The 13,042-nt window shown below is 40.4% G+C and overlaps 1 protein-coding gene across 3 annotated transcripts in view; it reads right to left on the bottom strand.

The window, feature by feature from the left end:
• Positions 1 to 2,882: 2,882 nt before the first annotated feature.
• LOC310998602 (diacylglycerol kinase zeta-like) overlaps positions 2,883 to 13,042 on the bottom strand; it is a 77,967-nt gene continuing 67,807 nt past the window's right edge. For all 3 annotated transcript variants that reach the window (XM_083988735.1, XM_083988733.1, XM_083988734.1), the window contains 5 exons: positions 8,869 to 8,909; positions 8,638 to 8,758; positions 7,837 to 7,873; positions 7,367 to 7,466; positions 2,883 to 4,350 (listed from right to left, as the gene is read on the bottom strand). In XM_083988735.1, the coding sequence (XP_083844861.1) occupies positions 4,234 to 4,350; positions 7,367 to 7,466; positions 7,837 to 7,873; positions 8,638 to 8,758; positions 8,869 to 8,909 (416 nt within the window). In that variant the 3' untranslated portion in view covers positions 2,883 to 4,233. The remainder of the gene's footprint in view (positions 4,351 to 7,366; positions 7,467 to 7,836; positions 7,874 to 8,637; positions 8,759 to 8,868; positions 8,910 to 13,042) is intronic.

The raw sequence follows: 13,042 nt of genomic DNA on the forward strand, positions 1-13,042 counted from the left end.
CAAAATATGTGTCTTATTTCTTGTCAAAATGTCTCATTTCTAGTCAAAACTAATCTCTTTTCACTTAAAATAAGACTCATCACCTAAAAATGAACTTGTTTTTAGATCATTTTCACTTGTTTCAAACACATTTTCACTTGAAATAAGGAGAAAAATCAGCAAAAAGCAAGTTTTTTGTGCTTGTAATAAGAAAGAAAGACTTCAGATGATTTCAAGTGAAAATATGCTTGAAAGAAGTAAAAAGTGTCTAAAAACAAGCAATTTTTTAATGTGATTAGTCTTATTTTAAGTAGAATGAGATTAGCTTTGACTAGAAATGACATTTTGACTAGAAATAAGACAAATATTCTTGGTAAGATTTGGAGTTTTTGCAGTGTAGTCTTGCTTAGCATATCTAGCAGTCAGATAGGCAGAGGTTTCCAAAATCGAGAGGCAAAAGGCAGGTCAAAGGGGCAAACAAGGTCGTACACAAAACAGGCTATGGCTTGGACAATGACATAAGCTGGGACGAGGACTGTGAGGTACAACGAACTGGCAACTAGACTGTGAGACACACAAGGTAAAGTACAAGAGGTAACGAGGGAAGATGGGAAACAGGTGGGGAGAGCAATCAGGGAGCAGGTGTGACGGGACGGGGGAAGGGCGTGCAGGAAGTAACTCTAGAACAGAGACAGAGGGTTAGTGATTTCAAAATAAAACAGGAAAGACAAGACATAAACATGAAATGTGCAAAAGCAAAACAGAAACTTGACAGACATGACATACGTACATTTCATACACAAAAAGAGCAAAGGGCTTTTCTCATTTATGCATGAGCTGCAGTATTAAAAAAAATAACTGTATGATCATCAGAACACACACTCACACACTTAATGGATTAATTTTGGATGCCCCATGAGGAAAATGCCCCAGGGAGAATCTATGCCCGGAGAACAGGCAGATGGGGGAGCAAGTGGAGAGAAAGCTTGTTGCTAATTGGAACATGTCGCTACCACAACCAATATTCTAATTGATGCACATCAAACCTCTTTCTGCAACACAATACGTCAGCTATAGTCTGACTCGGAAAACATCTGTATTCATCTGGCGCTCTCATCTGCAGACCTCAGACAGCGATTGAGTCCTGGCTCCGGGAGTAGACAGACCATCAGGCTGATGATCGTTTCATTTTCACTTGAACTGCTGACACACCACATTTCACTCAGACACAAATCAGAGGCTGGAGGCAGGAAAAACTGTGTTTTTTTCTCCGCTGCAGATGCTGAATGTTGAGTCTTTACCAGTGGAATTAGTAAACATGGAAACCACCGTTAGCTTAGTTCGTTTTAGCAAAGTTTTAATGACCGTCCATATTATGTTTCCATCCTTTTATTACGACAAACAGAAATACAGGAAATAACTAATATTTCCAGAATAAAATGACTTCCTCAGGCTAAAGTCAGATTTTAAAGTGTCCTCCCTCGGCTCTTATCACATCTTTGACTCTGTCTGGATGTTTTCTGAAGTAATCTTCCGACCTTTCTAATAAAATTATGGTTTTATATCTGTCGGATTCTGTTATCTTTGACATTTTGAACGGAATGATGAGTCTGAAAGTTGGTTTAATGCATATTACTGTATATAAAGGTCCAGTGTTCAAAATGGGGAAAAACCGTGATATTTAGCGTTCAGATTCTAGAATGCAGTGCTCACTCGCTCGTTCGAACTCACCCCTCCCATCGGCAAAGAGACGGTGGCCTGCAAGGACAAAAAACTTCTTCTTTCCTTCCAACTTCTTCTTAATTGGTTTATTTATGAATGCGAAACGCGCTCTCAATCTGGCTGGATTTTCCATTCGGGCTGCCGTACAAACATGGCGGAGCAAGATGGCCTACAATTATAAATATATTTATATTTATTTTATTTGCTTGCTTTTATTTGCTATTGCTTCTTTATATTTTGCTATTTAATTATGTATAGCTGGTTCTTTATATTCTTATACTATATGTTGTTATCGTCACTGTGTGTCTGTGTAATGCTGCTGCTGCACTGTCATTTCCCAGCTTGGGATCAATAAAGTCTATCTATCTATCTATCTATCTATCTATCTATCTATCTATCTATCTATCTATCTATCTATCTATCTATCTATCTATCTATCTATCTATCTATCTATCTATCTAATATACAACATGTGTTAACAATTACATTAATTAGGGTTCCATTGCATTTAGGTTGAGATACTTGTTCCTGCTAGTACAAATACTATTTACTTTATATATGTAGACTGTGAAATATTATAAATTGTAATTATAGTATTGATAAACTGAAGACCTTTTGCATAATGAGACCAGTAAATGATTCATTCACTGTGATAACGTGTGTTTACCCAAACTATTTTTTTAATTTTCTAAAAAATATATTTTATTGAATGACAAATTCACGTAAACTAATATTGTAGAATTGTAACTTCCTGTATTTTAACATGAGGGATGATGAATTACAAAAAAACACAAAAAATGAGGCTAAGGAATGAAGATTAATCATATTTACAGTATATTTTTGAATTAAAGAAATATATTATTAATCAAACCTCCATGAACAATTTACTGCACAGCTCAGTAAACAAATATGTCTGATTTAAAATGAGATTTAAAGTGTATCAGTCTCCATTAGAGGCTTCAGGGTGAGTATTGTGATATCTGTTATATTTAAATGTGACCTCTGAACCCTCTGTTCTGCTTCAGATCAACATCAGCTTGTTTACAGAACTTAGTTTTATTCATCACACACATTACCTCGAGGCAATTCACAGGTCAACACCTTCAAATATAATCGGTATTAATACAAAACTGAAATAATGAAATGCTAATCTGCGATCCGTATCAATGAAAACACCTGCAGTATCAACTTATTATCTTCATCTTTTATTATCTTCATATTGATCTCAAAAACAAATTATACAAATATCCAACAACTGAAAAACAAGAGCAGAAAGAAAAATAGAAAATTTAAAGCATTCATGTCAAAATCAGATTGGCCACAAAAAAACAAGACGGTTGTATTTTACATCTTAAATCTGATTGGTCAGCTGGGTGGAGGTTTGAGATATTAGGTGATGATCCAGATGTGAGGATTTCCACTGTTTTTTGTCCCTTGCTGCTTGCTGTAGTTTACGGTCCACGGAATGTCTACAATACATCCAGGTGAGGATGATGATAATGCCTTCGTCAATAAGTTTGGTTTAGGTTTTCGCTGTAAAACGTGTCTCTTAACTGTTACAACACTTAAAAGTTTGGCACAAACAAAATATATTTGAATAGAATTAACAAAATTTCCAATATAATTTCAAAATAAAGGACATGAACACCTCAACATTTAAATCAAAGTTATTTAACAGTGATAAGAACGTATTTACCGATCCTTTTGGATTTCAGGGTCGCTCAATGGAACTCAACACCAAGGATAGGACTTAAAGGTCTTGTTCATGTTCGTGATCCTCTGAGGATGAACCCTGATTGGTCTGAATCAGGTTGTACTCAAGGGTCAATGACCTCACAGCTCATTTTAAACCATTGACCAATTGAAAACTCATAAAGGTCATTAGCAATGTCAAGGCAGTTAGCCGTTTCAAGCTAGGTCTAGTTCATGTTCATGATCCTCTGAGGATGAACCCTGATTGGTCTGAATCAGGTCGTACTCAAGGGTCAATGACCTCACAGCTCATTTTAAACCATGAGACCAACTGAAAACTCATAAAGGTCATTAGCAATGTCAAGGCCGTTAGCCGTTTCAAGCTAGCTAGCGTCATTAGGCTAAGTTTGTTAGCCTGATTAGCCTTGTAACACTCATTAGCCTCGTTTGTCTCATCAGACTCATTAGGGTTGCTAGTCTGGTCAGGCTTGCTAACCTCGTAGGCTGGTTAAGTTGTTAGCATTGTTAGCATTGTTAGCCTTGTTAGGCTAGGACATTGACATTGGAGTCTACAGCGATCCAGCCTTCTGTTTGAGATGAATTCACTCTTCAGTCTGTTTCTGTTCCAACATATTTTATTACCGGGCTGCTCAAAATGACCTCATGAACATCATCTTCGTCAGTTATCATCATCATCATCGTCCTCGTTGCCTTTTTCATCTTTTAAACCACGTTCAGATCTTGGCTCAGTTTCACTTCTCATGAGTCCAACGTTCAAGCGTCTCCAACCTCTGTTAAAAAAACAGCAGCGTCTTCATCCTCGTCTTCCTTGGGACAGAGTCAAACAGCTGTTTCCTGGTCTTCTCTCTGGATCATCTGGTAGTGCTGCCGGTTCTCCAGGTAAGCTGCCAGCTCCGCATCCTGAGCCTTCTCCGCTCGGTTCTTGGGAGTGTCCCCCTGGAGGACACCAAAGACTCATGGTTAGTGGGTCTTTAGTGATATGAAGACTCAAACACAAAGAGTCACGTGATCTCCAAAGGTAATCTGATGGGAGTTTGGATCATCGATTGGACCAAATCTTGAAAATGGGTTAAAACTAAAAACGGATTCTGAGATCGGGTTAGATCGTAATCCAATCTGGGTTTTAATCTGGATCAAACCCTCAGTTTGTGTTGTCCAAAACTTTATAGGATCGGGATAACTTTGATCCAAAAAATCTGGATTATTCTGACTCCATCAATTTGTTGGATTCAGGAACAAACTGTCGTTAAAATTAAATGCTTAAAACTCGTCAAATAAACAACATTTATCATGTAGTATATATAAATACATTTATTTATTCTTGTTTAACACCTGATATTTAAACCATGACAGTGATAAAGTAAATAAAATTAACTTTTGGTCATTCAACAAATTAAGAAAAATGTTTTTTTCCCAACTACTGGACATTTAACCCTTCTGTTGTCCTACTGGGTCAAGGAAGGAAGGAAGGAAGGACAAAGGGAAAGGAGGAAGGGGAAATGAAGGTAAGATAGATGGAGGGAGGGAACAGATTGGGTTAATTGGGTCAAAAAGGAAGGAAGAAGTAAGGATGAAGGGAAGGAAGGAAGAAAGGAAGGGAGGGAAAAAGGATTGTGGAAAGAAGGAAGGGAGAAAGGAAGGATGGAGGAAGGGAACAGATAAGGACAACAGGAAGGTTAAATGACTGGTTGATGATACCTTAGTGTCTTTGTGATTTGATATGAATGGAAGTGATTGTGTTAAATCACATAGTGATGAAACTTGTGATTAACACCCCCAGAAATTATGGGATGTAAATCCTGACATGGTGACCTGACGGTGGCTTTCCCCTGCAGTCGGTTGTAAAGCTGCAGTTTAACTGAGCTGCAGAAAGTTTTCTCTTCCACACTGAGTTAACTGCGGCTTTGTTTTACCCAGTGGCAGCAATTAAAAGTGATGCATAGTGGAACCGCTTCATAATTCTATTAATTTTCTATGGGAGCAGTCGTTTCTCAGGGCGCTGGATGACGTATCAAAAACAACGGCGGCTTTTGGCTCCTCTCAGCCACCGTACCTTCTATAAACAATGTAATGTAATGTGTGCTGCCAAGGCCCATTTAATCTGGATCAAAATGATCCGGATTTTGAAATCCCTTGTTTTGCCATCCAGGATCACGTGATCTATCTGACTTTTATCCCAGTTGTTCAAATTGGATTTATTGGCTCAGTCTGATCCAGATAGAAACTTTTCAAGATGACCAAATCTAGATACTGAGTGCTACATGGAGGTCGAGGTGTTTTCTGTTTCTTCATTGTCTTTCAAACAGCCAAACTTTATCTGACCCACAAAAAATGTTAAAAAGCAAATATACATTAGTCAAGTAGTGTGTCAAGTGTTTCAAATTCAAAATTAAAATTTCAAATTTCATTTATAAATGTCTGATTTATTGACTTATTGATCACAGAACTGATATATTGATGTGTTGTTTCACTAAATGTGAAATAAACAACATGTGTTCCAGGAAATAAACAACACAACACAAATAACCAGACTCTAATTAGTGGAGTCCAATGTGTGTGTGTGTGTGTGTGTGTGTGTGTGTGTGTGTGTGTGTGTGTGTGTGTGTGTGTGTGTGTGTGTGTGTGTGTGTGTGTGTGTGTGTGTGTGTGTGTGTGTGTGTGTGTGTGTGTGTGCAGCTTTGGAAACGCTCCCACAGAGAGAGAGAGGGATGAAAAGAGAGAGCGAGGAAGCTGAGCTTTATTTAAGACCAGTAACACAACACAACTGGTGTTAGAGCCTCCAGTTTACAACCAGTTTATATCACACAAACACACACACACACACACACACACACACATATGCATGCAGAGAGAGAGAGAGAGAGAGAGAGCTTTGTAGCGAATGTCAAACCGCAGTCTTTTGTCTCTGTCTACTCCGCTCTCTGTATCTAGGTCACTGCCGAGTCCAGACAGCGAGGAGCTTTTCTACATGGTTGAAACCTCCATGGAAAACTACACACACACACACACACACACACACACACACACACACACACACACACACACACACATACACACACACAAATGCAGCAAGTCTTCAGGGGCCATGATGGTAAAGCTGCACCGCTCACACTGTCACTGTCACATACAGACACTGTTTAAAGGTCTCCATAGCAACGGAGACTTCACACCTGCACAGGTGAGTGAGGCGTAGGGTTGGAAAATTCTGGGAATTTTCAAAGTTGGAAACTTTCCATGGGAATTAACGGGAATAAATCTGTAATTTACAAAATTGAAGGTTGGCCCTTAACAGGGAACTTGGGGGGGGGGGGGGGGGGGGGTAATATTTTACTCACCATTCATGTTTTTTATTGTTCAGTAAAATAATTGATTGTTCATACAAGAATTAAAACTTGATAAAGTTCTACTCACAAATAAATCTGTTGAAATGTCATGTTTTTTTAATTGTATTATTTTGCATGGATGTCTGCTTATGACAAAACAAAATATTAACACTTATGTTTAGATATGATACAGTTTGTTTAAATTACCCCCAATTTCCAGTTAATTCCCATAAATTCCCATAATTTCCGTGGAAAGTTTCCAATTTGGAATATTTCCAAAATTCCCCAGCTTAATTAAATTAATTATTTCCGCCCCTTTGCAACCCTAGATATGATACAGTTTGTTTAAATTACCCCCAATTTGAAAATTGGGGGTAATTTAAACAAACTGTATCAATCCCATAAATTCCCAATTATACCCATAAATTCCCATGGAAAGTTTCCAATTCGAAATATTTCCAAAATTCCCCAGCTTAACTTCCCATGGAAAGTTTCTTGAAAATTTACGCCCCTTTGCAACCCTAGATATGATACAGTTTGTTTAAATTACCCCCAATTTTCAGTTTATTCCCATAAATTCCCATTTATACCCATTCCCCCCCCCTCTGCAGCTCCGGTGAGGCTCCTACCTGCAGGTCAGTCTTCATCAGCGACGCTCCGGCCTCCACCAGGAAGTGACAGATGGTCCGGTGGCAGAGCGACGCCGCCCGGTGGAGGACCGTCTCTCCGCTGGACCGGGGGGAGGGAGGGACAGAGGGAAGAAAGAGAGACAGAGAGAAAGAGAGAGAGAGAGCATCAGCCAGCAGCTTCTCTCCTCCTCTGAGAGTCCAACGCTCTCCGCTGCCTCTGTTTGCTTTATGTTTATTCTCTTTATCGTCACTCTGAAGTCCAGACCACAGACAGACCAGGACCCAGTGGACCAGGATCACAGCTACAGAAGTTTTCTCAGCCTCAGTCTGTCTATACAACTCATTTCATCATCATTATCTTCATCATCGTCATCACAGAGAGAAGATGGCGACATCATCAGCCTCTTTGTCAGTGTCATGTTTTTTTGAATATTTTCGATTGCCACGGCAACAGTGGTGACAGAACTTACTTGAGTTTTTCGGTGACGTCCAGCAGGTCGGCCGGAGCTGGAAGACAAGAAGACCGTCAAACATCTGTCTGTTTCTATAAAACATCTGTCTGTTTTCAAACATTTATCCATTTTCAAACAAACATCTGTCTGTTTTTTTAACATCTGTCCATTTACAAACATCTGCTTTAAATTAAATATGTATTTATTCAATCAGACATCGGTTTGAATTTAAAGCAGAAGTAAGTGATCCGGTGGTTTTGGCTAATGCTGCGTTCCAGTCAGGCTTTTGAAACCGTAAATTACAGCTTCAAGTCACGACTTACGACTTTGTAGCGTTCCAGGCAACCCACTCGTGTTTCTCCGACCTGTTTTACCTGTGAAAGTCACTATAACGGCCACTCGTAACTTCTGACCCGTGAACTCGTACCAGATCGAACTGGTACCACTTCACAGGTCGGAAAAACACGAGTTACGAGTTGCCTTGATTACAGTCCTCGTCCCTACGTCACCACATTCAGGCGCATCCCTTGGCTGCACACACAGAGAGGACCGCCCCTTTATGCCGTTCTCTCTCCTCATTGGATAAAACTTGTAGGATACAATAAAAGTTTTCTCCTGGGCTCAGAGCAGAGTGACTGAGAGACCCGTGTTTCAGACCAAACACTCTATAGAAGTGATTGCTGTCGGAAGATACAACTATTTAAGACTTAGATTAACACAAAAATATCACTTACTTCTGCTTTAAACATCTGTCGGAGTTCAATCAAACACTTGTGTAATTTGGTAAAGTCAAAATAAACACCCGGTTGCCACAGTTACCGTTGTCAAGGATGTAGCGGACGATCTCTTTGCTTCCTGTACTGACAGCGTGGTGCAACAAGCTGCAGTCTGATTGGTCCAGAGCAGTGAGGTCCGCCCCCTTCAGGTGCAGCTCCTGGAGCTTCAGGTCAAACATGAAATTGAATTTAAAGACAAAAACGTGACATGTATTCAAATCATAGATGAAGATGATGATGATGAAGGTGGCAGAGTAACAAAAGTGTTTCTCACCTTCTTCAAATCTTTGTTCTTCACACACTCAATTAGCATCTCTAGAAGCCAGAGAGAAGAGAGAGGTCAGAGGTCACAGGGATGAACACGTAGCCTTCTTCTTATCACCGACATATTTTTCACGGTGTCAACTGATAATTATTGTCTAGATGAGTGGAGAGCAACACACACACACACACACACAACCAGAGGCAGATGGTGTGTGTTTCTTTATCTGTTAATGAGAGCTGTGACTTTATTTATATATCTATTTATTATAAGTTTGCTGAAGCTGTTTATTTGTAACTCTATGTGTGTGTCAGTGTTATAGAACTATATGATTATAGTGTATGATCTAAATGAAACATGAAGTGAAGTGAAAGACAGATAGCTGATATTATAGCCGGGACAGGGACAGACAGAGACTTGTGGACCCGCTCATCTGTGACAACAAAGTCTGTCGCTGTCTCACAGGGCGGGACAAACGTCTGAGCTCACTGAGGTTCAACCAGACATGTGCTTCCTCTAGAAAAGTAATAATAATAGCAATAATAACAACTGATAATATGATGACTACAAGCACAACTAATGAGAAAAACAGGATTTTATCATGGTCAAAGCATGCAGCATTCAGCAGCATTCAGCTTCCAGCTTTCAGCATTCACCCGTATTTCCTTCAGGAAATGCATTCTCTAGTTGCATTATTATAAGAGCTAATTCACTGGATGCATTTGGAGGAAGTGCTGCACATATCTACAGCTTAAACAATCCACACCCATTATTAGCTGTCCAAAAAGCATAAAATGTTAACTGCAACAGGTTGAAGAATGTACAAGATATCTGAAGGTTGATCAAAAATATAAAAAGCTGAAGGTTTTGTTATTTGTTTAACTTTTAAATGGATTCTCTAAGTCAAAGTATGTTAAATTTATTAAAGTTCCAAGTGGGGAAGTTTCATTAAAATGTATTCCATGTTCTATGTAACAAAACATGTAAAAAGCTTAATATTTCTAAAGGTATAAAAGCTGAAGGTTTGGACATTTGAACTTTTCTGTTGCAAATTATATTATGAAGAAGGAGTTAGTGACTGAATGGAAGAAAAAAATGGCCGCCAAAGACAATAATAAGTACCCAGGACAGCTTTAGAGAGAAGGTTTGTATGTAAGAACTTAGTAATCACTTTATTAAGGAAAACCCAGGTGACTGAATCCTGATTCACCTCTGTGATATTTGCGGAGCTTCATGTGTTGTGTTGTGAGTCGTGTCAATTAGCGGTTGTCTAAAAATACCTCTCGATTAAAACGCCATCTTCATAACGTCTTCATCACACTGTTCGTGTCATGACACAGGCTGTGTGTGTGACTGCAGCAGGCTGAGTATGAGATGAATGTTTATTAGGCTGACCTCAATACTCGCTCTCACTCCGTCTCCCTCTAAATAGTCGAGTCCTAATCCAGTTACGTTGGGCTTAGTGTGTGTGTGTGTGTGTGTGTGTGTGTGTGTGCGCGTGTGAGAGTGAGAGAGAGAGAAAGAGAGAGAGAGAGAGAGAGAGAGAGAGGGAAGACTTCAAAAAACCTCTAAGAGCTTTTGTGGCTGCAAGACAAATCAAAAACAACACACACACGACAAAACCCAACACACACTCTCAATGTAGGAATTAAATGAATTTAGCCCAGGGAGGGAATTAAGCTAACCAGAGAAAATGAGAGGGAGTCTTAAGACATGAGAGGAGGAGGAGAGAGGAGAGGAGGAGGAGAGAGGAGAGGAAAGAAAAGGAAAGGAAAGGAAAGGAGGTTTGGTTTTAAAAGTCCTTTTATTAACCCTTTATGTGTTGAAAACCGGCATCATCAAAACAGTTGGAAGATCAAACATGGCTAATATTCAGCAATCCTGTCAACAAAACCAAAAGTGTGTTTCTCTTATCGCAAATTTCCCACAATACAAGCTCGTCCATCCTCCCCCGCAGAGCGCATGTTACTGAAAGCCTGCAGTCTGTCCGTCATCTGATAATAGGCATGCTCCATTCTCAAGACAGTCCTTCAGTAGTGCCTCCAAAACCGGCACAACTTCAGCACTGCCAGGGTTTTCAGCCTGGTTCCTGGGTGTCAGCCAAATGGCAAAACTTGACCAGAAGCAGATAAAAAAAAAGTTCACGAGTGGGAACACAGTTTTCTTAGGAGATTATTTTGAGCAAAAATATAGAAACCAATGGAGAAAGAAAACTTAGACCAAATCCTTGGAACTACTTTTTTTTTTAAAAAGGTCAAAACAGCCAAGGACAGTCAACAAAAAGACAAAAAGGGCCGGAAGGAAGTTGCCTTTCAGGGAAATGTCTTCACCAAAGAATTCAGTACACCTTGATTCCTTCGTCCTTGCCAAAAAGCAGAGGTTCTAAACCTTGATGCAGGTTCAATAGATGCCTTTTTACTGGAAGTTTAAGGGTTGTGAAAGACAGCAGCTGACCTTCTACCTCGTACAACTCCCTGTTTATCTGTTCTGTTTTGGACTGCCTTCACAACCCTTTTGATCAGCCTAATGGAAGCGTTGATCTTCTTTCAGATGTTGCTATCATCTTTATTGGGCGGTCTTCATTGGGTTGTTCAAGGTTCCTCAAATAGCCACATACCCGGAGTCTCACTAGTTTGATGTTGAATTTGAAAAAAATCTGGGCAGAACTCCTAAATGGTGTCAAGAAAAGTCAGAAACCTCTGGTTGTAGCTAGATGAGATGTTCCTGATCAGTTTGGACCACAGTTTAGAGACTAGATCAGACTGAATCCTCATCAGTCCCCTCTTCAACCACAGACCCAGTTGTGGTAAGACCAGAAGAAGTCCAGGATGGCTTTTCTGAATGACCTCTTGATGGAGGCGACCAGCTAGAAGGACCTTTCCCCTTCGACAACTGGGGTACCAACCATTTCCATTTAAACTACCTACCGTACCCTTTCTTTCAACCTACCCTTCTCCATTCCCTAGGGCAGACTGGGAACTGCCTGATCCCTCAACTGTCCAACCAACAAAGCTTTACTTTTAACCCAGCTCTTCCATGCAGATGAGGCCTTTGCATACAATAGCCGCGTTTCCACTGCAGGAGTTCCTGGTAAAGGAGGGGGTAGGAACTTCTACAGGAACCGTCCTCTCACTCGGGACTCTCAGTGGCCATGTCTCCACTGCAGACAGGACCCACCGGGCCCTTATGGCCACGTGCAACAGTTTCGGTCATTGCGTGGTCGTTGTGCAGCGTTTTTTTTTTTTTTTTTTACTGCTCTTGTTGTTTTTTTCTGTCAGCTTTCTTTAAAAAAAACACAGTTTTTCGTTTTAGTAACGTTGGGTTGTAAAAATGCATCTTATTTTGGGGCTTTCTCATCACATGATCCTGCTTTGAGTCTGACCAATCAGCACAGAGTAAATCTCAAGCCCCACCAGGACTTCTTCAGGGCCGATCTGAGTACCGACCCCCAGGCAGGGACTCCGTTCGGCCCCGTAAAGGTTCCTGTAAACAGCCCTTGCCCCGTAAAATTACCCCCCAAGTTCCTGCAGTGGAAACGCGGCTAATTATAGGGAATCCTAGCAGTCATCAACAAAAACACCAATATCGTCTGCATACAAAGAAACCAATCATATCAATCAACCGTTCCTGTGTGACCGATGTGGTTTTTTCAAACCCCGATCTTCCGCACTGCGGGTGACGATGCAAAACCATTTCACCAAGAGGTCAATGACCACTTGGCGGTTGGGTTGGCACGTCTTTTATGGGTGAGTGAGTTTAACTTCAGTACCACTAACCGCCACAAGTCGTCACTTCACCTCCGTTACACCCGGGCTTGAGGCAGGACTACCTTGAGTACTACAACCTGGACAAGTGACAACCTACACCTTGTCTAATTTTTTACCGTACAGGGATTGGCTAAACTCGACCACGCCCCCAACTTCACTATACACTGAGAACTATTACAGAATGAACCGATCCAAGCTAGAAAACCATCACCAAAACCAAACGCCTTCAGCGCAGAGAAGGATTTTCCCTGGTCCGAAGAGACGATACAGACATTAACAAGATCAATCCATAACATCCTGAATGAGGAAAATATTGATGAACATACGGAGAGGAGATGAGAAGAGAGGAGATAAAACCACAGGAGCAGTGTCTCCATCCTTCTATCTTCCACAGACTTATAAATTAGGCCACACACACA

The sequence above is a fragment of the Trachurus trachurus genome (assembly GCF_905171665.1).
Source record: "Trachurus trachurus genome assembly, chromosome: 2".
Lineage (NCBI taxonomy): Eukaryota > Metazoa > Chordata > Actinopteri > Carangiformes > Carangidae > Trachurus > Trachurus trachurus.